The following is a 26,401-nucleotide window of genomic DNA, read 5'->3' as shown; positions in this document are numbered from 1 at the left end:
AGCACGCTTTATTTCCACACACTCAGCTCTATTTCCTGTTCTGCGTAGTGGCGTGGAAACAATAATGGCGGTGACTGATAAATCTACGAAAGAGCGGTTATTATCGGTACTGGACGATTTAGAAGTGTTAACCAGGTACGAATGTATTATTTTCTCACCGGAATAATTGTTTCCTGAACAGCCATTCAAATGTTCTAGTTTGTAGTTTTTCAACAATGCCTACGTTTCGTGTTCTAAGTGTAATGTTACTGCTAGGCCAGTGGTTCCCAACCAGCGGTACTGGGACCCCTGGGGGTAATTGGCCTATCCACAAGGGATACTTGAGAAGACTCATGAGATCATAGGGTTACTGGTTAAATGCACATGAGGGGGTACATTAGGTGTACTCCAGGCAGAGCAAAATGCAGTTGGTGGTACAGTAACCGAAAAATGTTGTGAACTACTGTTTTATAGGCTATAACGTCAGCCATGGATTGTGTATATACACTGCTCAAAAAAAATAAAGGGATCACTAAAATAACACATCCTAGATCTGAATGAATGAAATTCTTATTAACATAGTTGAATGTGCTGACAACAATCACACATTATCAATGGAAATCAAATTTATCAACCCATGGAGGTCTGGATTTGGAGTCACACTCAAAATTAAAGTGGAAAACCACATTACAGGCTGATCCAACTTTGATGTAATGTCCTTAAAACAAGTCAAAATGAGGCTCAGTAGTGTGTGTGGCCTCCACGTGCCTGTATGACCTCCCTACAACGCCTGGACATGCTCCTGATGAGGTGGCGGATGGTCTCCTGAGGGATCTCCTCCCAGACCTGGACGTTGGTGGATGGAGCGAGACATGATGTCCCAGATGTGCTCAAGTGGATTCAGGTTTGGGGAACGGTCGGGCCATTCCATAGCATCAATGCCTTCCTCTTGCAGGAACTGCTGACACACTCCAGCCACATGAGGTCGAGCATTGTCTTGCATTAGGAGGAACCCAGGGCCAACCGCACCAGCATATGGTCTCACAAGGGGTCTGAGGATCTCATCTCGGTACCTAATGGCAGTCAGGCGAGCACATGGAGGGCTGTGCGGCCCTCCAAAGAAATGCCACCCCACACCATGACTGACCCCCCGCCAAACCGGTCATGCTGGAGGATGTTGCAGGCAGCAGAACGTTCTCCACGGTGTCTCCAGACTCTGTCATGTCTGTCACATGTGCTCAGTGTGAACCTGCTTTCATCTGTGAAGAGCACAGGGCGCCAGTGGTGAATTTGCCAATCTTGGTGTTCTCTGGCAAATGAAAAACGTCCTGCACGGTGTTGGGCTGTAAGCACAACCCCCACCTGTGGACGTCGGGCCCTCATTCCACCCTCATGGAGTCTGTTTCTGACCGTTTGAGCAGACATGCACATTTGTGGCCTGCTGGAGGTCATTTTGCAGGGCTCTGGCAGTGTTCATCCTGCTCCTCCTTGCACAAAGGCGGAGGTAGCGGTCCTGCTGCTGGGTTGTTGGCCTCCTCCACGTCTCCTGATGTACTGGCCTGTCTCCTGGTAGCGCCTCCATGCTCTGGACACTACGCTGACAGACACAGCAAACCTTCTTGCCACAGCTTGCATTGATGTCCCATCCTGGATGAGCTGCACTACCTGAGCCACTTGTGTGGGTTGTAGACTCCGTCTCATGCTACCACTAGAGTGACCGCACCACCAGCATTCAAAAGTGACCAAAACATCAGCCAGGAAGCATAGGAACTGAGAAGTGGTCTGTGGTCCCCACCTGCAGAACCACTCCTTTATTGGGGGTGTCTTGCTAATTGCCTATAATTTCCACCTGTTGTCTATTCCATTTACACAACAGCATGTGAAATTTATTGTCAATCAGTGTTGCTTCCTCAGTGGACAGTGTGATTGACTTGGAGTTACATTGTGTTGTTTAAGTGTTCCACTTTATTTTTTTGAGCAGTGTATAAAACCCAATTTTACTCATATTTCAGGGAATTGATAGAGATGCTTGCACTGTCAAGGAGCCAAAAACTCCCCCAAGGAGGCGAGGACACCCAGGTAACAGGCACATGATTCAACCTAAAACTATATTTAAATGTAGCAACAATATCTGCAATCCAAGCTATTCAAAGAATTATAAAATGTGCACCATAACTGAACATACCACTCAGATTTAGTTTGCATTTTGTGAAATAGGTTTGAGAGTGCTTTTCTCCACACAACTTTGTGTCAATAGTAGTCTATCTTAAAATGTGCAGTCGGTCAAACGTCTGAATGCACGTGTTTTGCTGTGGGTAGATCCTGGAGCTGCTGGTGCAGCGAGACAGAGAGTTCCAGGAGCTGATGAGGGTGGCACAGGAGCAGGGCAAGGTGCACCAAGAGATGCAGGTCCTGGAGAAGGAGGTAGAGAAGAGAGATTGCGATATCCAGCAGCTCCAGAAACAGCTGAAGGAGGCTGAACATATACTGGTGAGAATAGTGGTGCTGGAGAACGATAAGAAATCCTAAAGAGTCTATACAATGTGTTTCCTTTACTAAATTGGAACCCAACAGCACATTGTTTATGGCTTTGATTCAACCTAACTTTTTTTGCCCAAACTTCTCTCTTCTAGGCGACTGCTGTATACCAAGCAAAGGAGAAGCTAAAATCTATTGATAAGGCCAGAAAAGGTGAGCCTGATTTTCACAGCATTTGTCTGAGTACCTGGAGAGCTTTCTGATACATAAATACCACCAGAGATTATAGATGTGAAACTAAAATAACTGTTGTCTTTCAGGGAGCATCTCCTCAGAAGAGATCATCAAATATGCCCACAGGATTAGTGCCAGCAATGCAGTGTGTGCCCCTCTCAACTGGGTACCAGGTTTGTCTTCTTTGACCTTTTTTTATTTTGTTTTGAAGTCTTAGATACCCTTTCCCCCCTAATCACTACCTCCCCCAGATCCTCCTTCCCTTGCATGTTCCTTCTCTCCAGACTGGAATTTCCTCTCGGTAGTGATAGTGGCTGAGGTTCAAATACTCCCTATCACAGCAGTGACTAGCATTCACAATACTACAGTAATTACTCTTCAATCAACTTGATGACATTCCTTATAACAGGTGATCCACGTAGACCTTACCCGACTGACCTGGAGATGCGCAGTGGAATGTTGGGTCACATGAGCAATCTGCCAACTAATGGCGTGAACGGACACCTCCCTGGAGATGCACTGGCTGCTGGGAGATTGCCGGGTATGCTTTTGTTTTATGTGTGGTTCCTTTCTTCTACAAATTAAGTCAACTGTTTTTTTCTTCTATGGTCTGTGTGTTTGATATGATTCTGTGGACTATACTGTATAATACTAACCCTATCACGCAGGTCAAATACTCTTTCCTTCCTTCCCTCCTCAGATGTGCTTACACCCCAGTACCCCTGGCAATCGTCCGACGTCTCAGTGGGTATGCTCCCCCCGCACCATGGTAACGACTTTGGGCTGGAGCCCCCCGGCCACAACAAAGAGAATGAGGATGACGTGGAAGCTATGTCTACAGACTCATCCAGCAGCAGCAGCGACTCGGACTGACTGGCTGAGTGTGTGTGTGTGTCTGTCTGTCTGTCCATCTGTAACATTAGCCTGCCCACCTGTGTGTATATATCTGAATCATCAGCTGACTGTGTGTTGGGAATTGGACACTCCCAGTACCTTGTAGAGCCAGCTATCCATCACACTCATAACCTATACGAAAAGCTAGAGTTTGATCACACTGACCCTCTCTTTTCCCAGCTTGTTGATGAAACATTTGTACTAAATTATGTCATCCCCAATGTAATACACTATATATACTTTTGAATGTGGACACCCCTTCAAATGAGTGGATTTGGTTATTTCAGCCACACCCTTTGCTGACAGGTGTATACAATCGAGCACACAGCTATGCAATCTCCATGGATAAACTTTGTCAGTAGAAGGGCCTTACTAAAGGGCTTAGTGACGTTCAACGTCACAGGATGCAACATCATAGGATGCCACCTTTCCAACAAGTCAATTCGTCAAATTTCTACCCTGCTAGAGCTGCCCCTGTCAACAGTGCTGTTCTCTGGAGTGATGTGTCATGCTGTGCCATCTGGCAGGCCGACGGGCGGATCTGGATTTGGCGGATGCCAGGAGAACGCTACCTGCCCGACTGAATAGTGCCAACTGTACAGTTTGGTGGAGGAATAATGGTCTGAGGCTGTTTTTCATGGTTCGGGCTAGGCCCCTTAGTTCCAGTTAAGGGAAATCTTAACTCTACAAGATACAATGACATTCTAGACGATTCTGTGCTTCCAACCTTGTGGCAACAGTTTGGGGAAGGCCCTTTCTTGTTTCAGCATGACAATGCACCCATGTACAAAGCAAGGTACATAAAGAAATGGTCTGTCGAGATCGGTGTGGAAGAACTTGACTGATCTGCACAGAGCCCTAATCTCAACCTCATCGAACACATTTGGATACGCTGATTCAGTTCAGGGAAATGTCTGATACTACGTAACTCTGATGGTGATAACAATGGCGTATTCCTTTCATTGTCTATCTGGCTCCCCATCATTTGTTTTAAAAAACATTTTTAGAGACTGACAATGGGGAATAGTGTTGAAAAGAACATGTACCCTTGAAGGGAATATAAATGTATTTGTTTTGAAAGAATGTTTTGAAAGAATGTGTTGCAGATTTAAACCCAAGTGCTCCTTAACGTCTCTGCTATTGGTGAAAACATCTCTCCAGGAATTCACACTTGTCGGCCAAGGTTCATCAAGCACACCATATATTCTTTATATGGAAAGTCATTTTTGTTTTGTTTGACTGATGAGTGTTTGCTCCATGTGTAAATAGGTCTGTATATACAGTAGGTTTTTCCAAACCGGATAAATAAATACCACTTTTGAGTCAATACTTTTGTGTTGTTCATATCTCAGAGAATATAATTTGAAAGGCCACCATGACCTCGTTTTAAGTATGCATTATATAATGTCTAGTTGACCATATGTATTTATAGCCGTGTCTTAAAATTGTGAAGACCATTGAATGTGAGCCAAGCCTATGCATAGGGCACATGTTTTATTTTTATGTCACTACGCATGCACCCAATTCGTTAGCTTGAGAAGGGAACATGGCGGCGTCCCTGATTTGCGGCCGATTGTCGGCAAGCCTGAGAAATTCTGGGGCAAGATCGACCCGTAACACTGCATCCAAAGTAAGTTCTACCTTGGCAAAAATGTTATGAAATCCGGCTGCCTGTACCTGTGATTATTTTTCTGCTGCACCATCTTCGATGTCCCCGAGAAATGGGGTGAAATTTGACATTCGCTTATCTCATTTGAGGTAGCTATGAAACTGGCTCTTTTGGCTAACTAGCCACATAGCTAGCGAGCTAAACATTAGCAAACGTCGTTGCTTGTTTAGCAATGGAAAGACGAATGTATCAATCAGTACATGTATTTAAACAAGCTTATGGTGGTTCAGGGATTTGTTTGTTCGCAATAGCTTTTCGCTCACATACAGTACTAGTTAAGACAGTGACCTCCAACACAGCTGTCACAGACTAGAGACGATAGAGCGTTCCAGGAGCGTCATGCCCATCGGAGGTACAGGGGTAAGTGCCCCCTCAGATTTTTCCTGTATAAAAGCACTTCACTTTTTGCTTATATATATGATTATGACTAGATTGCAGGTAAAAGCTGGTTCACGTGTTTGGAAAAAAAGTTGTTGTAAGTTCTCCAGCCCCCAAAGCATCCTCACATACTTTATGCCTCCTTGGATTTTTGGGGTGCATGATGCCTCTGGGGGGTTGAAAAGAGGATATGCACCATCCAGGCTGTTTGTTCATGCTCACTTGCACTGACAAAGCTGAAATTTTTAGAACCAAGTTTGAAAAAAAACGAGTTTGATGTTGACATAATGATTCATTTGATGCCCAAATGACATGTTTAATGTGTTCCTCTTTCATATCTGCAAACTTACAGTATTGCACACATCTACTCTACATTTTTTGTTGTGTGTATGTGCCCTTTTAGTCTTTTGTATGGCTGTGGCTATTCTTATTCAGTGTTCTTTCACAGAGCGCTATGTACTCCCCCTGACATATGAGTAGGTACTGTCATGTTACTGCATCATGTACCCCCCCCTACAACTTTTTCTCTCCTCTATCCCCCTCTGCCCCCCCTCTCCAGGTGCTGGGTGGTTCCTCCGGCCTTCTTGGGGCTCAGCAGCAGCCCTCCCACCTTAAGCAGCAGCAGAGGAACCTCTCCCTGCATGAGTACATGAGCATCGGCCTGCTCAAAGAGGCTGGCGTCTGTGTGCCCGAGGGCAAGGTTGCCAGCTCACCCGATGAAGCCTACTCTGTTGCCAAGGAGATTGGTAGGCCATGCATTAATAGGATGTGGTCAAATTAATTTGAGTAGGCTAACTTGGGGGTGCATGCGTAGTCCCCTCCTGTACTCCCTATTCACCCACGACTGTGTGGCAAAACCCAACTCCAACACCAAGTTTGCTGACGACACAACGGTGGTAGGCCTGATCACCGACAACAATGAGACAGCCTATAGGGAAGAGGTCAGAGACTGCCAGGACACTATCCTCTTCCTCAACGTGACCAAGACAAAAGAGATGATGTGGACTACAGGAAAATCGGGCGCAAAAGCACCCATTTACATTGACAGGGCTGTAGAGTGGGTTGAGAGTTTCATGCTCCTTGACGTCCACATCACCAACAAACTATTATGGTCCAAACTAGAGGTCGACCGATTAATCGGAATGGACAATTTTTATATATATATATATATATATATATTATTTTATTTATTTATTATTATTATTTTCACCTTTATTTAACCTTAGGTAGGCAAGTTGAGAACAAGTTCTCATTTACAATTGCGACCTGGCCAGGATAAAGCAAAGCAGTTCGACACATACAACGACATAGAGTTACACATAGAGTAAAACAAACATACAGTCAATAATACAGTATAAACAAGTCTATATACGATGTGAGATAAGGGAGGTAAAGGCAAAAAAAGGCCATGGTAATATAATCTGACTGAGCATACAAGTATCTGACTGAGCGGTGGTAGGCAGAAGCAGGCGCGTAAACATTCATTCAAACAGCACTTTCGTGCATTTTGCCAGCAGCTCTTCGTTGTGCGTCAAGCATTGCGCTGTTTATGACTTCAAGCCTATCAACTCCTGAGATGAGGCTGGTGTAACCGAAGTGAAATGGCTAGCTAACTAGAGGGACGGAAGCTATACTGTTACACTGGCAATACTAAAGTGCCTATAAGAACTAGTCAATAGTCAAAGTTTAATGAAATACAAATGATATAGAGGGAAATAGTCCTATAATTCCTACAATAACTACAACCTAAAACTTCTTACCTGGGAATATTGAAGACTCATGTTAAAAGGAACCACCAGCTTTCATATGTTCTCATGTTCTGAGCAAGGAACTGAAACGTTAGCTTGCTTACATAGCACATATTGCACTTTTACTTTCTTCTCCAACACTTTGTTTTTGCATTATTTAAACCAAATTGAACATGTTTCATTATTTACTTGAGGCTAAATTGATTTTATTGATGTATTATGTTAAGTTAAAATAAGTGTTTATTCAGTATTGTTGTAATTGTCATTATTACAGATGTTTTAAAAAAATCGTCCGATTAATCAGTATCGGCTTTTTTGGTCCTCCAATAATCGGTATCGGCGTTGAAAAATCATCGATCGACCTCTAGTCAAAACACACCAAGACAGTTGTGAAGAGGGCACGACATTGTCTTTCCCCCCCAGGAGACTGAAAAGATTTGGCATGGGTACCCAGATCCTCAAAGTATTACATCTGCACCATCGAGAGCATCCTGACCGGTTGCATCACTGCTTGGTGTGGCGACTGCTTGGCATCCAAGCATAAAGTGCTACAGAGGGTAAAGCATACAGCCCAGTAGATCACTGGACTGCAGTCACCCAGGTCATAGACTGCTCTCTTCTACCGCATGGCAAGTGGTACCGGAGTGCCAAGTCTAGGTCCAAAAGGCTCCTTAACAGCTTCTATCCTCAAGTCATAAGACTGCTGAACAATTAATCAAATGGTCACATGGACTATTTGTATTCTTGTTTTTACACTGCTGCTACTGCGGGTTTGTTATCTATGCATAGTCACTTTACCCCTACCTACATGTACAAATTTCCTTGACTAACCTCTACCCCCGCACATTGACTCGGTACCTGAACCCCCTGTATATAGCCTTATTGATTTTATTGTGGTACTTTTTAAAATGTTAACTTTAGTTTATTTAGTAAATATTTTCTTACAAGCCCTTAATCAACAATGGAGTTAAGTAAGCATTTCATGGTAAGGTGTACACCTGTTGTATTCGGCGCATGTGACAAATACAATTTGATTTGATTTTGATGTCAGAACAGGTAGTAGTGGGTGAGTAGTGCGTTCTACATACAATAGGCCTATTTATTGTTTTTTGACTGAGCAATAGTGCTGAGCGATTAACCAAAATGTCTGATCTTTTAGTTTTTAAACAACTACAAGGACCATAATTAATTGGATGCCTACTCGTCTGGTCTGTTTCTTTCACGCCTGCTATGTTAGGTTATTGTGGGGCAGACAGAGAGCGAGATGAGATGGAAGAAGGCGCGATAGAAAAGTTTCTTCGTGAGATGTAATATCTCTACCTGAAAATACACGATCTAAGTGATTGGTAGTTGGTATTCAGCAGTCATAAAAGTTTTCCTTATTTACTTTTAAGAACTACTAAAATAGAGATTTGGTCAGAGAGAACGTCTGGAAGTTTATAATATCTTATAAGAATTCAAAAGGCACAAAGACAGCCCTAAAACGGCACTTAGTAGCTTTAATTACGAACAATAACCAGCATCTGTTGACTGTACCTGAGCCAAAACTTCAATACTTCTCATACTAATAGCCTGTTCTCCATATTATATCTTCTTTGTAAATGGTGAGCCAACATGTTTTCGACATTTATCAAGTTTGAAGTTTTATTAGGCGTATGTACAGGATACGGATGGTATACATTGTCCAACAAATTGTTTATTATTACACTGCTCAAAAAAATAAAGGGAACACTAAAATAACACATCCTAGATCTGAATGAATTAAATATTCTTATTAAATATGCCTAAATATTCTTTACATAGTTGAGTGTGCTGACAACAAAATCACACAAATTATCAATGAAAATCAAATTTATCAACCCATGGAGGTCTGGATTTGGAGTCACACTCAAAATTAAAGTGGAAAACCACACTACAGGCTGTTCCAACTTTGATCTAATGTCCTTAAAACAAGTCAAAATGAGGCTCAGTAGTGTGTGTGGCCTCCACGTGCCTGTATGACCTCCCTACAACGCCTGGGCATGCTCCTGATGAGGTGGCGGATGGTCTCCTGAGGGATCTCCTCCGAGACCTGGACTAAAGCATCCGCCAACTCCTGGACAGTCTGTGGTGCAACGTGGCGTTGGTGGATGGAGCGAGACATGATGTCCCAGATGTGCTCAATTGGATTCAGGTCTGGGGAACGGGACGGCCCAGTCCATAGCATCAATGCCTTCCTCTTGCAGGAACTGCTGACACACTCCAGCCACATGAGGTCTAGCATTGTCTTGCATTAGGAGGAACCCAGGGCCAACCGCACCAGCATATGGTCTCACAAGGGGTCTGAGGATCTCATCTCGGTACCTAATGGCAGTCAGGCTACCTCTGGCGAGCACATGGAGGGCTGTGCGGCCCCCCAAAGAAATGCCACCCCACACCATGACTGACCCACCGCCAAACCGGTCATGCTGGAGGATGTTACAGTTAGCAGAAAGTTCTTCACGGCGTCTCCAGACTGTCACGTCTGTCACATGTGCTCAGTGTGAACCTGCTTTCATCTGTGAAGAGCACAGGGCACCAGTGGCGAATTTGCCAATCCTGGTGTTCTCTGGCAAATGAAAAACGTCCTGCACGGTGTTGGGCTGTAAGCACAACCCCCACCTGTGGACGTCGGGCCCTCATACCACCCTCATGGAGTCTGTTTCTAACCATTTGAGCAGACGCATGCACATTTGTGGCCTGCTGGAGGTCATTTTGCAGGGCTCTGGCAGTGCTCCTCCTTGCACAAAGGCGGAGGTAGCGGTCCTGCTGCTGGGTTGTTGCCCTCCTACGGCCTCCTCCACGTCTCCTGATGTACTGGCCTGTCTCCTGGTAGCGCCTCCATGCTCTGGACACTACGCTGACAGACACAGCAAACCTTCTTGCCACAGCTCGCATTGATGTCCCATCCTGGATGAGCTGCACTACATGAGCCACTTGTGTGGATTGTAGACTACGTCTCATGCTACCACTAGAGTGAAAGCACTGCCAGCATTCAAAGTGACCAAAACATCAGCCAGGAAGCATAGGAACTGAGAAGTGGTCTGTGGTCCACACCTGCAGAAGCACTCCTTTATTGGGGGTGTCTTGCTAATTGCCTATAATTTCCACCTGCTGTCTATTCCATTTGCACGACAGTATGTGAAATTTATTGTCAATCATTGTTGCTTCCTAAGTGGACAGTTTGATTTCACAGAAGTGTGATTGACTTGGAGTTACATTGTGTTGTTTAAGTGTTCCCTTTATTTTTTTTGAGCAATATATATATATTTAAATACCTTTAATTTAACTGGGCAAGTCAGTTAAGAACAAATTCTTATTTACAATGACTGCCTACATTGGCCAAACACGGATGATGCTGGGCCAATTCTGCTCCGCCCTATGGCACTCCCAATCACGGCTGGTGGTGATACAGCCTGGAATCAAACCATGGTGTCTGTAGTGATGTCTCAGGCACTGAGATGCAGTGCCTTAGACCGCTGCACCACTTGGGAAACCCAAATGCAAACTTGCAAGTTCCTTCTTGACAATGCAACAACAATGAGAAATAATACAAGTTAAGAATACGAACATAAGTCTCATGTTATGTTAAAATACTTACCTGTCCCTTTAGGGGCTGGGGGGGGGGGGTTACCATTGTTATGGGGCATTCTGTGTGTGTGACTGCTCATCTGCATTTGCAAATCAGCAAAAGTGATTTGAATCAAATCAGAGTTAACAAATCGAAATCGAATCTCTTCAAATCTTTGGAGTCAGCCCGAGTATATTTTCTTGTTACTTTGAAAATGGCATGTATACATATTCACCCAAATATCTCTGGACTAATCTGAGAGTGCTGCACACAGAACCTGTAGCCTACATCTGACATGGTGTGACCCTTGACCTTGTTTAGGGTGTTTTTAATAGCCTCTGAGGCGGCAGTAGAGACTACAGTCTAAACATAACACTGAATCCAAGGCTATCAGTTAACACTTCTGCAGCCTGCTGTGCTCAGCTGGACACACAGTAACCTGTTTACACCTATCAGTGCTTCCTTTTCCTCAGTGGCCAGTGTCATGGAATTACTCTACTCTTGGACTAGCCTCTTTGATAAATGGCATTGCTCTGGACTAGGGATAATCTTTGAATTTGATTCAGACTAGTGTTTATTATATGTTAATGAAATCAAAATGTCCTCCCAGGCTTTACATAGAGGTTTTAGGCATGTCATTTTTATGTAGCCTACTCTGTAACTAACTGTAATAGTGTGTTGTCTAACTTTGTTAATATGTTACTACACTAGATCAATAAAGTTAAAGTTATCATCTCTGACCTACTGAATTCCTCTGTGGTAATGAGTAGGGCTAAACATGATGTAGAACAATGTATCCATTCACTGTGTAGCTTACTCGATGCTAACACAGTTTTCTGGTTGTGGAAACAGATTAACTTGACAATGTCCAGAAGTAGCCTAGTCATTTAGGGCCATGAGTGCATGCCTTTGCTAGAAAGGTTGTGTTAGGCAGTGTTTGCATTGACAATGTTTTGTGTAGTTTGTACATCTGCATTATTATCGGTCTGTGTGTGTAAAAAAAATTGGCAGTGGAGTGTTGGGCTAGTCTGTAACTGCTATGGTCTCTTTCTCCCTCGTGTGTGTGTGTCTCAGGCACCAAGGATCTAGTGGTGAAGGCTCAAGTGTTGGCTGGAGGCCGAGGCAAAGGCACCTTCGAGGGAGGTCTGAAGGGAGGAGTGAAGATTGTCTACTCGTGAGTGTCCGAGAGAACCCCTCTCAAACTGCACCTATTTCTACTCTGTGTCAATTCTTCTGTCTCTCTTCCCCTCTCCTACAGTCCAGAGGAGGCCCGGGACATCTCCTCTCAGATGATTGGTCGTAAGCTGTACACCAAGCAGACAGGCGAGCAGGGCCGTATCTGTAACCAGGTGTTCATCTGTGAGCGCAGGTACCCCCGCAGGGAGTACTACTTCGCCATCACCATGGAGAGATCCTTCCAGGTGAGGTCATTCCCGCCCCTTCACGCCTCGCAGGTGACAACAGCTGATAAATCACGCTCAGCCATTCTGGGTCAGGCCGTCAGATTTGACATATTGGGAAGCTGTTATTCTTGATTTTGAATGTTGATTGTGTTGTGTTGGATGGTCCCACTAGATGGCGTAGTGGTAAAGGACATGGCCGTGGACATGTTGAAATACTTGTGCTCCATGGGACTTGCTTGTCCAGTTGCTGTTATAGCTCTGTTCTCTAAATAGGATAATGAGACACCCGTTGTCATTGAGATTTTGAAGACCAATGGATCAATTCAATCGTTTGTTACATTTATTTATGATAGCCCAGGTACTATTAGGTTAACTATTTAATATCTATATTGACCCTTTTTGCACAACACTTTTTACTCATCACATGTGCTGCTGCTTTTTATTATCTATCCAGTCACTTTAGCCCTACCTTTATGTATCTACCTCAATTACCTTGTACCCCTGCAGTACCACTGTAATGAGAGATATATATATATATATATATATATATATATATATATATCAAGTTATTGTTACTCATTGTGTTATTTTTTTGTTTTTCTCTGCATTGTTGGGAAGGGCCCGTAAGTAAGCATTTCACTGTTAGTCTACACCTGTTGTTTACGAAGCATGTGACAAATACAATTTGATTTGCTGTGAGACATATGTTCCATTAATTTGCTCTTTTTTAGTTTGATTGCCACTCAATGAATGTGTAAAATGATTGGTACTCATAATCTCTCGGCCCCTCCCTCTGAACAGGGCCCAGTGTTGATTGGCAGCTCTCAGGGGGGCGTGAACATCGAGGATGTGGCAGCGGAGAATCCCAACGCCATTGTGAAGGAGCCAATTGACATCATGGAGGGAATCAAGATGGAACAAGCTCTTTCGGTACAGTTGAGATCGGGTTGTTAAAATACCTCTTGATTTGTCTTTCACTCTCTTAGATCCCAGGAAACATTACATATCCTGGTAAATAAACAATACTCCACCTGATTTTAAAGCTAGCTATTTCGGTCCATGTTTAAACAAACAACTTGCGGTAACATTTATATTCAAATTAGGTCTGTTTTGAGTTTCTCTCTAAAGACAAGGGCCTCAGAACCTTATTAGTTAGGCATGTCCCCTAGTTAGGCAGTGTAATATCTTTAAACGTCTGGTTTTGACTTTGATATGCTCAGTCAACATTGCATCTCACACACTACATGTGTCTTAGAGTGCCTGCAATGTTACCATGACCTGCCAACGTCTCTCACATTCACTATAAATATAATTTATTTGTATAGCCCTTCTATATAGCCCCCCTTACATTAGCTGATATCTGTACAGAAACCTAGCCTAAAACCCCAAACAGCAAGCAAAGCAGGTGTAGATGTACGGTGGCTAGGAAAAACTCCCTAGAAAGGCCAAAACCTAGGAAGAAACCTAGAGAGGAACCAGGCTATGAAGGGTGGCCAGTCCTCTTCTGGCTGTGCCGGGTGGAGATTATAACAGAACATGGCCAAGATGTTCAAATGTTCATAAATGACCAGCATGGTCAAATAATAATAATCACAGTAGTTGTCGAGGGTGCAACAGGTCAGCACCTCAGGAGTAAATGTCAGTTGGTTTTTCATAGCCGATCAGTAAGAGTATCTCTACCGCTCCTGCTGTCTCTAGAGAGTTGAAAACAGCAGGTCTGGGACAGGTAGCATGACCGGTGAACAGGTCAGGGTTCCATAGCCGCAGGCAGAACAGTTAAAACTGGAGCAGCAGCACGGCCAGGTGGATTGGGGACAGCAAGAATTCATCACGCCAGGTAGTCCTGAAGAATGGTCCTAGGGCTCAGGTCCTCCGAAAGAGAGAATTAGAGAGAGCATACTTAAATTCACACAGGACATCGGATAAGACAGGAGAAATACTCCACATATAAGACTGACCCTAGCCCCTCGACACATAAACTACTGCAGCATAAATACTGGAGGCTGAGACAGGAGGGGTCAGGAGACACTGTGGCCCCATCCGATGATACCCACGGACAGGGCCAAACACCTAACCCACCCACTTTGCCAAAGCACAGCCCCCACACAACTAGAGGGATATCTTCAACCACCAACTTACCATCCTGAGACAAGGCCGGGTATAGCCCACAAAGATCTCCGCCACGGCACAACCCAAGGGGGGCGCCAACCCAGACTATACCCCTCATTGTCATTTGTTCCTGCTCTCCTTCAACTCCTCTCACCTTCAGTTGAATTCAAGTGTTTTACAAGCTGGTAATAGATTTCTAAATGTTGCTAAACTTGAAATAAATGACAAACAATGTAGATTTGAAGAACTGACATTGATACATTTCTTTCTTTTGCTCCCTCGCTCTTTTCTCGGTCTTCTCTGTCTTCGCTCTCTCTCCAGATTGCCACAAAGATGGGCTTCCCTGCTGCTCTGATTGACGACGCAGCTGCTAACATAATCAAGCTCTACAACGTCTTCATGAAGTTTGACGCCTCCATGCTGGAGATCAACCCCATGGTGGAGGACGCCTCTGGCCAGGGTACACATACACTTGCTTTTCGTTCCTAGTGATGTTGTTAGTCACGCCAGTGTGAAGAGCTGGGTGAGAGTGTGTTGCTTGGTTGGAGGCTTCTCCCATTGATCTATCACTCAGTCAATCATCCTCATTAACACACTCCCAGTGAAAAACCCTAGTGTGAATCACTGCACTTTTTAACTGATGGGCCAAATAGGCAGCTAAACCCCATGGTACTGAAGGAATGATGGTGTTATTGCACAACCAACTCAAGTCAAATCAAATGTATTTATATAGCCCGTCGTACATCAGCTGATATCTCAAAGGGCTGTACAGAAACCCAGCCTAAAACCCCAAACAGCAAGCAATGCAGGTGTAGAAGCACGGTGGCTAGGAAAAACTCCCTAGAAAGGCCAGAACCTAGGAAGAAACCTAGAGAGGAACCAGGCTATGTGGGGTGGCCAGTCCTCTTCTGGCTGTGCCGGGTGGAGATTAAAACAGAACATGGCCAAGATGTTCAAATGTTCATAAATGACCAGCATGGTCGAATAATAATAATAAGGCAGAACAGTTGAAACTGAGCAGCAGCACGGTCAGGTGGACTGGGGACAGCAAGGAGTAATCATGTCAGGTAGTCCTGGGGCATGGTCCTAGGGCTCAGGTCCTCGGAGAGAAAGAAAGAGAGAAGGAAAGAATTAGAGAACGCACACTTAGATTCACACAGGACACCGAATAGGAAAGGAGAAGTACTCCAGATATAACAAGAAGAATGGTCCTAGGGCTCAGGTCCTCCGAAAGAGAGAATTAGAGAGGGCATACTTAAATTCACACAGGACATCGGATAAGACAGGAGAAATACTCCACATATAAGACTGACCCTAGCCCCCCGACACATAAACTACTGCAGCATAAATACTGGAGGCTGAGACAGGAGGGGTCCGGAGACACTGTGGCCCCATCCGAGGACACCCCCGGACAGGGCCAAACAGGAAGGATATAACCCCACCCACTTTGCCAAAGCACAGCCTCCACACCACTAGAGGGATATCTTCAACCACCAACTTACCATCCTGAGACAAGGCCGAGTATAGCCCACAAAGATCTCCGCCATGGCACAACCCCAGGGGGGGGCGCCAACCCAGACAGGAAGATCACACCAGTGACTCAACCCACTCAAGTGACGCACCCCTCCCAGGGACGGTATGAAAGAGCCCCAGTAAGCCAGTGACTCAGCCCCTGTAATAGGGTTAGAGGCAGAGAATCCCAGTGGAAAGAGGGGAGACAACAAGGGCGGTTCGTTGCTCCAGAGCCTTTCCGTTCACCTTCCCACTCCTGGGCCAGACTACACTCAATCATATGACCCACTGAAGAGATGAGTCTTCAATAAAGACTTTAAGGTTGAGACCGAGTTTGCATCTCTGACATGGGTAGGCAGACCGTTCCATAAAAATGGAGCTCTATAGGAGAAAGCCCTGCCTCCAGCTGTTTGCTTAGAAATTCTAGGGACAATTAGGAGGCCTGCGTCTTGTGACCGTAGCGTACGTGTAGGTATGTACGGCAGGACCAAATCAGAGAGATAGGTAGGAGCAAGCCCATGTAATGATTTGTAGGTTAGCAGTAAAACCTTGAAATCAGCCCTTGCCTTGACAGGAAGCCAGTGTAGAGGCTAGCACTGGAGTAATATGATCAAATTTTTTGGTTCTTGTCAGGATTCTAGCAGCCGTATTTAGCACTAACTGAAGTTTATTTAGTGCTTTATCCGGGTAGCCTTCTTCAACATCATAGCCATACATGGTAGAGTATGGTGGCTCGGTCAAATAAGAGGCCTTATGTTAGCTTTGAAATGTAAAAGGCATTCCAGTGCTCATATGTACTTCGAATGACCTTGTGGTTATGGGCTGACTTGACCAACCCCAAACATATCAGGAGAGTTGATTGACACTAGGAATGGCCAGTGCTGACCCTACTGCATTAGCAACATCTGTAGAGGTCTCTATCTTATCTGTCACTAACCCAGATCTGTCCTTGACATGTACAGTACAGCCAACCATGGTTACACAGTAAAGCTATGTCACAGATCTATACTCAACAAAAATATAAACGCAACATGTAAAGTGTTGATTTCATGAGCGGTAATAAAAGATCCCAGACATTTTTCAAACACGTAAAAATATTATTTCTTTCAAACTTTGTGCACACATTTGTTTATAACCCTGTTAGTAAGAATGTATCCTTTGCCAAGATTGTCTATCCACCTGACAGGTGTGGCATATCAAGAAGCTAAATAAACAGCATGATCATTACAATGGCTATCACCGACTAAAAAAAAATCTTGGTTGACCAAGAATTCTTTTCACCAATCGATTGGTTGAAACGTTAAAAGGTGTATTTTTCCATATATAGACAAATCCTATGTGTTTTAATCAAATCAACTATTTTCACTGAGCTTGTCTGATGCTTTAAGCACACTGTTTGATTAAGAGACACAAATGTCTCAAGGGAGTCCGACCACAATTGATTTGATTGTGCCGGGCCTGGTTCAGACTTGCTGTGTTAAAAAAAAGCAAGTGACTGTGTGACTAGCACCCGTTGTCTGTCTCTCCTTGCTGCAGCGACCACTACAGAATATCAGCAGTGTATCGGGCTGTCTGTGTTGTTGAAGCTGCAACATAATTATAGCTATTTCTGACTGAAAAGTTGTTACTGTAATCCCTAATTTGTTAAGGAAAAACATTTTCCTATTCCCTCAACCATTGCTCTCTTTACGTGAAACATGACCAATAGGACGTGACCTATAGCATATCATAATCACATCAATACATAGGTTATAACAAACTCTGAACACCATAACACATGACAGAAAAATGGATGCAGAGGATGTGACAAATAAACAAAATGGGATATGTGGTTTCTCAGCGGGTAAAGGGGAAGTCAGATATGTGGAATGAATGTGATCGTTGTAGAAAATACTGTAGGAAAAAAGGAAGTAAGGAGCAAACGATGCGTGCATATTATGTGTGCCAAACAAGTGCTTTTAGATTAGAATATAATTTTTCTGACCGTTTGGAACAATGTAAACTATTAGAACACAGACACTGGACAGAGGAACTCTGCCTAGAAGGCCAGTATCCAGGAGTCGCATCTTCACTGTTGATGTTGAGGCTGGTGTTTTGCAGGTACTATTTAATGAAGATGCCAGTTGAGGACTTGTGAGGCGTCTGTTTCTCAGACTAGACACCAATGTGTCTAGTGTCTAGACTGATGAGTTTCAGAAGAAAGTTATTTCTTTCTGGCCATTTTGAGCCTGTAATCGAATCCACAAATGCTGATGCTCCAGATACTCAACTAGTCTAAACAAGGACCGTTCGTTTTATTGCTTCTTTAATGAGAACAGTTTTCAGCTGTGCTTACGTAATTGCAAAAGGGTTTTCTTATGATCAATTAGCCTTTTAAAATTATAAACTTGGATTATCTAACACAACATGCCATTGGAACACAGGAATGATGGTTGCTGATAATGGGCCTCTGTACGCCTATGTAGATATTCCGTAACAAATCAGCCGTTTCCAGCTACAATAATCATTTACAACATTAACAATGTCTACACTGTATTTCTGATCAATTTGATGTTATTTTAATGAACGCAAAATGAGCTTTTCTTTCAAAAACAAGGACATTTCTAAGTGACCCCAAACTTTTGAACGGTAGTGTTTTATGGTTGATTTTGAAGCCAGACGGGTGTCTAGTACACCATGATTTGTATTTATTTATTTTGCTACTGCGTGACTAAAGAAATGTCAGTCGACGAACAGCCCATCGACCAAACAATTGTCCAGTCTACTAAATGGGGTCAACCCTAATCATTACACAGGTCCACCTTGTCCTGGGGACAATAAAAGGCTACTCTAAAATGTGTTGTTTTGTCACACAGCACAATGCCACAGATGTCTCGTGTTTTGAGGGAACATGTAATTGGCATGCTGACTGCAGGAAAGTCCAACAGAGCTGTTGCCAGATAATTTTATGTTCATTTCTCTACCATAAGCCGCCTCCAATGTCGTTTTAGAGAATTTGTCAGTTGTGTGGATGAGCAGTTTGCTGAAGTCAACGTTGTGAACAGAATGCCCCGTGGTGGTGGGATTATGGTATGGGCAGACATAAACTACTGACAACAAACTCAATTGCATTTTTATCGATGGCAATTTGAATGCACAGTGGTACCGTGACGAGCTCCTGAGGCTAATTGTCGTGCCATTTATCTGCAGCCATCACCTCCATGTTTCAGCATGATAATGCATGGCCCATGTCGCAAGGATCTGTACACAATTCCTGGAAACGGAAAATGCCCCTGTTCTGCCATGGCCTGAATACTCACCAGACATGTTACCCATCGAGCATGTTTGGGATGCTCTGGATCGCCGTGTACAGCAGCGTGTTCCAGTTCCCGCCAATATCAAGCCACTTTGCACATCCATTGAATAGGAGTGGGACTACATTCCACAGGTCACAATCAACAGCCTAATCAACTATGTGCGAAGGAGATGCATGAGGCAAATGGATACTTACTGGTTTTCTGATCCACACCCCTACTTTTCTTTTTAAGGTATCTGTGACATTTGTATTCCCAGTCATGTGAAATCCATAGATTGGGGCGTAATTAATTTTTTTCTTTCCATTGACTGATTTCCTTATATGAACTGTAACTCAGTAAAATCTTTGAAATTGTTGAATGTTGTGTTTTTATATTTTTGTTCAGTATAGATTATCTGTTGCACCTTTGACCAGGCATTGGAAAATGTCCCCTCCAAGTACAAACGGACATCTGCCTCTGGCTTTGTTGTAATGAAGTTACAGGGTCATTGGGTTTTTGTCACCAAATGATGTTGTCAGCCATCTTGGACTCAGCCTCTGTGTCCTGTGTGTCCCTCTGACAGTGATGTGCATGGATGCCAAGATCAACTTTGACTCAAACGCAGCGTATCGCCAGAAGAAGGTGTTTGACATGCAGGACTGGACCCAGGAGGATGCCAGGGACCGACAGGCAGCCAAGGCTGACCTCAACTACATTGGCCTGGACGGATCCATCGGGTGTCTGGGTGAGTGCCACAACACAACCGACACTGCTTCACAGCACCACACACTAGCTTTATAGTAGCAGTAGTGATAAAAATAAAATAAAATGTATATTCACTCTATATTCTCTGTTTGTGTAGTGAACGGGGCTGGTCTTGCCATGGCCACCATGGACATCATCAAGCTGCATGGTGGCACGCCCGCCAACTTCCTGGACGTGGGGGGCGGAGCTACAGCCCACCAGGTGATGGAGGCCTTTAAACTCATCACCTCTGACAGGAAGGTAAGGACTGGGAATGGGGGACACTTACCACTAACACCTAGCATCTCTGGTTGTCATTGAAGAAGCATTAATCTGCACTAGGCACTCACTTCTCACTGTGGCACCACTAAGCACAGACATGTCAAGTGTTCCACAGTCCTTCACCCTGACCTCTATCCCCAACTGTAACGAGACGGCTGGGTATCTAGAGCAGTAGTAGCCTGCAGTTGATACTATTGATGTTTTGATGGAGTTAGGGGGTAGGGATTCATTAGGAATTCCTGATGTTTGGACCTTCAGGTAAGTTACGGTTGTATAAAGTAACTTTTCAGTACACGCATCCCCTAGTTAGTAGGTGTATCTTTTGACAGTCATTAGTCTGGAGTTACCTGAAGATATCAGTTGGATAGCTCACTCGGAGGGTGGGGTTTACTACTGGTGGAACCTATTGGGTGACATTTAACTGTGGGATTTTGAATGGGGGAGGACTTTAGAGGGAGTACAGGGAGGGTTCTAACCTGCTGTGTGACATACATTCATTCATTGATGGGTGAGTAGGTTTTTGATGGATGGTTATAAGCTCTCATGGGAGATTTGTGGCTATTTTCCTGTTGCTGTGTTGACACCTGCTTAGTGTGGTCCTAGTGGTGTCTGTGGTTTATTATGGAGCATCAGTAATGGTGTGGTATTTATACATGTTAATTTAAACCACTACGGTTTTATAATACACATTACATTTACAGTGTGATCTTGATTTTGTTGATATTATATGATATTTTTTTAAGGTTTGGTTGTTATTGTTCTTGTATGAATTTGTGAACAAGCTTTTGTGATTGCTTGGTTTTTGGTCTTCTATGGTCAATATCTTCAGTTATGCTTTCATGGTCAACTTCTTTGGTTTGTGGTCCCCAGGTGCAGGCCATCCTTGTGAACATCTTTGGTGGCATCATGAGGTGTGACATCATCGCTCAGGGCATCATCATGGCTGTTACAGACCTGGACCTGAAGATCCCCATTGTGGTGCGGTTACAAGGTGAGACTGACATCCCTTATACCGTCAAACATGAGGTAGCCAGCACATTAGCAGCTTGGCATGACCACCCTGTGGCAATTACAGTGAAAACTATTTTAGCTTTGTTATATAGGCTACTACACTGCCATTTTGGCGCACATACTGGGCTGGGAGAGAGGTAGGGGCGACAGTGGAGCGTGGCATTTTAAAGGTCAACGAGCAAGCAGCTTGTCAGGATTAGGCTCTTCTAGTACTTCCCCATACACACTAGTGATGTGAGGGTAAAAAATTGATACAGTTGCATATTGGGATGTTATTTTTTTACGATTTACTATCGCAATATTATTTTTCCTTCATAGCTTGTTCTCCATCTTTTTTAAAGTAAGGTACCAATTTGTTTTCAGCACTTATTTCCATGACTGATACATTTGTTTTCTCATGGCTCACTTTCTGCAGCAGACATGGTGAGCAATATGTTTGGAACATCACAATAAAATCACAGTATCGAATCGCAATAAATATAGAATTGTGAGAATTGCAATGCATATCGTATTGGACCTAAGTATCACATAATACCGGCACTATGGGACCCTGTAGCTCCCAGCCTCTCCCTTCTGGACATGTTTGAAACACACAGGGACAAATAGAATGTGTGAAGTTATACAGAACTCAATCACTCATAAAATAAATGTAATTGTACTCGCAATGCCGTCGGGGTTACGCCAAATAAAAAATGTGATTCACATTTAATACGATTTTTTTTTTTTTTTTTTTTTCTTCACATTTTCAAACAGATAATTTCTATTTTCAAACTGGGCTATACATTTGGGGGAGTTTTTTTTCTTGCCTGAATAGCCTCGTTTCACTGCCAAAAATAAAATGAAACCATATAGTGTTCAGGGAAATAACAACACCATGTCAAATACAGGTAGCCTTGTCAAATAATTAACATCCAATCACATTAACCATTACTCTCTCGCGGTAATTCCACAAACAGTTTGTCTGTAGCCAAACTTAGCTGCTGCTCATGTTGGTGTCTGTACTGATGGCACAAAAGCCATGATAGGGAGACATAGTGGAGTGGTAACGTACGCGCAAGCAATTGCTCCCAACGCCACTTGGGTTCACTGCAGCATCCACTGAGAGGCTCTTGCTGCCAAGGGAATGCCTGACAGCTTGAAATACGTTTTGGACACTACAGTGAAAATGGTGAACTTTGTTAAAGCAAGGCCCCTGAACTGTGTATTATTTGTGCTATGCAATGATATGGGCAGCGACCATGTAATGCTTTTACAACATACAGAAGAAGTGCGCTGGTTATGAAGGGGCAAAGTATTGACACGTTTTAAAAAAATTGAGAGACAAGTTTAATTTTCACTTGTCTGACCGCTTGCATGATGTTTCTCACACAACTGGCCTGTCTGGGTGATGATTTTTCTCGCCTGAATGATCTGAATCTTGGATTACAGGGACTCTGTGCAACTATATTCAATGTGTAGGACAAAATTGAGGCTATGATTAAGAAGTTGCAGCTCTTCTCTGACTGCATTAATGAGGACAACCCACAGGTCTTTCCATCATTGTATGATTTGTTTGTGTGCAAATGAACTCGAGCTTTACGGACAATGTCAAATGTGATATAGCGAAGTACCCGAGTGAGTTGGGTGCACAATTATAAATTATGGATGACACAAATAACTGGATTTGTTATCCCTTTCATGTCCAGCCTCCCTCCAGTCCACTTACTGATATCTGAGCTATATAAAAGAGAACCAAAGAGCTTTCTAAAAGATCAGCATTCCTTCAGCCTCATTTTGTTATGTTTCAGGATCCAGAGTGGATGATGCCAAAGCTTTAATTGCCGCTAGCCCACTGAAGCTCCTGGCCTGTGACGATCTGGACGAGGCCGCTAGAATGGTACACACACCTCTCTACCCCTCTAAGCACCCGGTCTGGTTTATGTAGGGTGGTGTGTGTGTGGTACAGTAGGTCTATGTGAAGTGTGTGAATGTGAAAAGGAATGTCAGGAACTGTTTGAGGTGTGTGTGTGAGGGCAGTGTGTAAAAATGTGTGAGACGAGGGTCACCAGCAGAGTTGAGTGTGTGTGTGTGCGCGTGGGGTGTGTGTCAATTGACACCGTCAGGGTATAGTGACAGTTTAAACCCAGTTCTTCGCCATCTTGACTGGTTGAAGTGACACTGCCTGAGTTTTATGGCTCTGATTTCTGCAGAGCTAGCAGCAGTGATATTGAGTCAGAGCAGAGTCCCCCTTTCTCTCATCTCGCCCCTCCATCTATCTTTCCCTCTACCACTAGTCTGGCTTTGCTCTCACTGACTCCCACTATCTCTCCTCTCCACTCGCTCTCCTTTGTTTTTGGAGTGTTCTACACCCAAAAGAGACAATCATCAGTTAGCCAGCACAATGGCAGTTTGGCATGACCACCCTGTGGCAGTTACAGCCCCCCGCAATTAAAACTATTCACTTTTAGTGTTTTTGTCTGTTTTATAATGAGATCACTCATATAGTTCCCTTCTGCTGTGCTTCTGTTTAAAGTATTCTCTCTCTGTTTCCTCTTTGCAGGTTGTAAAGCTTTCTGAAATTGTGTCGCTGGCTCAGGAGGCTCATGTGGACATCTCTTTCCAGCTGCCACTCTAAGCAATGTCCCTTGACTCTATGACCCCATCTGAACCCTGACACCCCACCCCTTGAACAACAAGAAAAGCCTCTCATTACTGAGCGAATACTCCAATACAACACAGCCCACCAACTTCTGTTAGTTCTGTTTCTCTGTTTCTCTCTCTCTGTGGCAAGGCTCCAAAATACACACACACATACAGGTAACTGCCAAATTAAAGGAAACTAAGTAAATGAAGGATACAAAGTTGCCTGGCAACCCAGACTCCTTGCTCGTGCCAAACGCTATGCCACGCCCACGAACGTTAGTTTCTTCACTGCAAAGAGTCTGGATCTGAGTACCTTCCCGACTCTTCATCAAATGCGAACTCATTCAGGGTCGTCTGATTGGTCCAGAAACCGATGATATGAGCCAGAACACACGTGTGTAAAGCTGCAGTTTGAAAATGTCATTGACTTCTAGCTAATCTCTACTTTCCTCACTTGGTTTTGTTATGTGTGAAGGGGCTTCTACTGTGGTTTGTTCAAGCACACTTATCAGATTAGACACTGGGGGCGCTCCTCCAGATTAGTCCAGTATTATTTGCTCTGTTGTGTTGCTTTTTCCCCCGTGAGGAGAGAATGGTTTTGGTTACTTCCTCATCACCCCTCTGGCCACCTCTCTCCCTCAGCTCCCACAATGCACAGAACTACTTATAACGCACAAACCCCCAACCTTTCTTTTTCCTGGGAGAGTGTGGTGTTTCTATCTATTTACTGTAACATGGGCTCTGAAGGTACAGCTAATTCCCCTTTTGAAAAATAGTTTATAGTCTAAGTATGAGGCAACGCAATGGGTATGTCTACAAGAATATGCTATACAATTAGCCATCAATTAAACACTTAGTTAAGAGGTAAAAACAAAGTACACAGTGTACAACAATAAAGAACGTCTTCCTAATTTTGAGTTGCACGCACATACAATCCATGTATCAAGGCTTAAAAATCCTTCTTTAACCTGTCTCCTCCCCTTCATCTACACTGATTGAAGTGGATTTAACAAGTGACATCATTAAGGGATCATAGCTTTCAGCTGGATTCACCTGGTCAGTCTGTCATAGAAAGAGCAGGCGTTCTTAATGTTTTGTCCTCAGTGTATATGTTACATTTACAACAATGCTCAAGAGACTTTTCACACCACATTCTTAGTCAATAAACGCATATCTTAGGTTCCATGCTGGTATGGTTGAAAGAGGACTAATTACTGCAGGTGGGGGCATTTAAAGGGGTAACCCCGCCTCTCAGGTGGATGTGATCTGATTGATTACTTTGACTGAGGTGTGTGGTGACCAATAAGGAGGTAGGGGTTTTGTACACGGTTCATTCTCCTGAATCAGTGGGTTAGAGGGTTACTGCTGGATGCAATGTCACAGTCAGTCATAGCCCCCCCCCTTAAGTCTCCTGTCTGCCCCTGCAGGAGTGCCTTATATTGAGTGGTCTGAGAATGGGAGATGGGGCAAGAATTAGGGGGGTTTATAGGGGAGGTGCCCATTGTAATGACAGCTGCTAGGTTGTGACACTGGACTAATACTTGGCAAACACTTCAGCTAAGAAAATAGTTTATGGAATGTAAATCACTCTTAGGAGTACCTCTTATGTCAATCATTTCATCTCCATGCAATTTGAAATGCATAGCTGAATAGTGGATTGTTCTGATACTGGCGAGAGAGACTGACTCATACCTGGATAAAAGCATCGGAGTACTCCTTTACTCCTGAACTAGTAAGAGTTATTTGTGAGTGTTTAGTGTGTGTGATATCTAAACTGCTGCTTATCTGGTTGACTGCATGTTTGTGTATTTGTCTCTTCCATCCCTTCTATCGGAGGGTCTCCTATATAATAGTCTGTCACCATGTCACAGGAACAACCTTTCTCACTTTGTTCAGGTACATATGATGACAAAATGGGGGTGGGCCATGTCCACTCAACTGTTAAAAGATTGTACTGTAGTTAAGTCTTCTATTTCTCCTTCTCTCCCTCCATTCCCCTGTATCTGTTACTGCCCAGCCCTCAGAACACAGAAACACACATATTGTGAGTTGTAAGACATTTATTATATCTTGTAAATAACGAGACCGCTGTTCTCTTCTATAAAATATTTATGCTTCTCTTGGGGAGTAAAAAAAAATGAATAAATGGAGAACACCGACTTTGCTTTTAGTTGTAGTTTTTTGCAGCACTTGTACTTGCAAAGTGAAAGTTGTTTTACATCTCCTTATGGCTAGTTAGGTTGTGTTTGGCATTAGTCATGTCAACAAAAACAACAGAGGAATTGCTAAAGTGCAAATGTATATAATGACCAGGCTCATGTGACTCCAAATTAGCTTATATACTGTTGATATTAGCATAGTAGTGTTAGAATCTTTCAACATTTTCTACATGCCAGACTCTATGTATTGGAGTTGCATAATAATTTCAGCCTCTATTCAAATTTCTGTTCTAACCAATAGAATCCAACTTTATT

At 43.6% G+C, this 26,401-nt stretch overlaps 2 protein-coding genes across 2 annotated transcripts; both read left to right on the top strand.

Moving 5' to 3' along the window:
- Window positions 1-28: 28 nt before the first annotated feature.
- LOC135547528 (mediator of RNA polymerase II transcription subunit 4-like) lies at window positions 29-4,912 on the top strand. Its single transcript, XM_064976605.1, has 7 exons — window positions 29-135; window positions 1,992-2,058; window positions 2,299-2,469; window positions 2,613-2,670; window positions 2,778-2,864; window positions 3,101-3,232; window positions 3,392-4,912. Exons 1-7 carry the CDS (start codon window positions 65-67, stop codon window positions 3,562-3,564), a joined length of 759 nt encoding a protein of 252 aa, XP_064832677.1. The 5' UTR covers window positions 29-64; the 3' UTR covers window positions 3,565-4,912.
- A 197-nt stretch (window positions 4,913-5,109) lies between these two features.
- On the top strand, window positions 5,110-26,086 carry LOC135547526 (succinate--CoA ligase [ADP-forming] subunit beta, mitochondrial-like). The gene is made up of 11 exons (XM_064976603.1): window positions 5,110-5,215; window positions 6,192-6,378; window positions 12,044-12,143; window positions 12,228-12,390; window positions 13,174-13,302; window positions 14,803-14,941; window positions 19,852-20,013; window positions 20,131-20,273; window positions 21,165-21,285; window positions 23,093-23,181; window positions 23,845-26,086. Exons 1-11 carry the CDS (start codon window positions 5,132-5,134, stop codon window positions 23,917-23,919), a joined length of 1,392 nt encoding a protein of 463 aa, XP_064832675.1. The 5' UTR covers window positions 5,110-5,131; the 3' UTR covers window positions 23,920-26,086.
- Window positions 26,087-26,401: the final 315 nt, after the last annotated feature.

Source organism: Oncorhynchus masou, chromosome 10 (assembly GCF_036934945.1).
Source record: "Oncorhynchus masou masou isolate Uvic2021 chromosome 10, UVic_Omas_1.1, whole genome shotgun sequence".
NCBI classification, from domain to species: Eukaryota; Metazoa; Chordata; class Actinopteri; order Salmoniformes; family Salmonidae; genus Oncorhynchus; species Oncorhynchus masou.
This window is presented reverse-complemented; position numbering and strand designations above follow the sequence as displayed.

What these genes read in the sequence shown, in the direction of transcription:
- LOC135547526 (XM_064976603.1), top strand. Translation starts at nt 5,132, where the DNA reads ATGGCGGCGTCCCTGATTTGCGGCCGATTGTCGGCAAGCCTGAGAAAT. An exon ending in GGAGTGAAGATTGTCTACTC is followed by an intron (nt 12,144 to 12,227) that starts GTGAGTGTCCGA and finishes CCTCTCCTACAG; the next exon opens with TCCAGAGGAGGCCCGGGACA. An exon ending in AGATGGAACAAGCTCTTTCG is followed by an intron (nt 13,303 to 14,802) that starts GTACAGTTGAGA and finishes CTCTCTCTCCAG; the next exon opens with ATTGCCACAAAGATGGGCTT.
- LOC135547528 (XM_064976605.1), top strand. Translation starts at nt 65, where the DNA reads ATGGCGGTGACTGATAAATCTACGAAAGAGCGGTTATTATCGGTACTG. An exon ending in GATTTAGAAGTGTTAACCAG is followed by an intron (nt 136 to 1,991) that starts GTACGAATGTAT and finishes CTCATATTTCAG; the next exon opens with GGAATTGATAGAGATGCTTG. An exon ending in GGCTGCTGGGAGATTGCCGG is followed by an intron (nt 3,233 to 3,391) that starts GTATGCTTTTGT and finishes TTCCCTCCTCAG; the next exon opens with ATGTGCTTACACCCCAGTAC.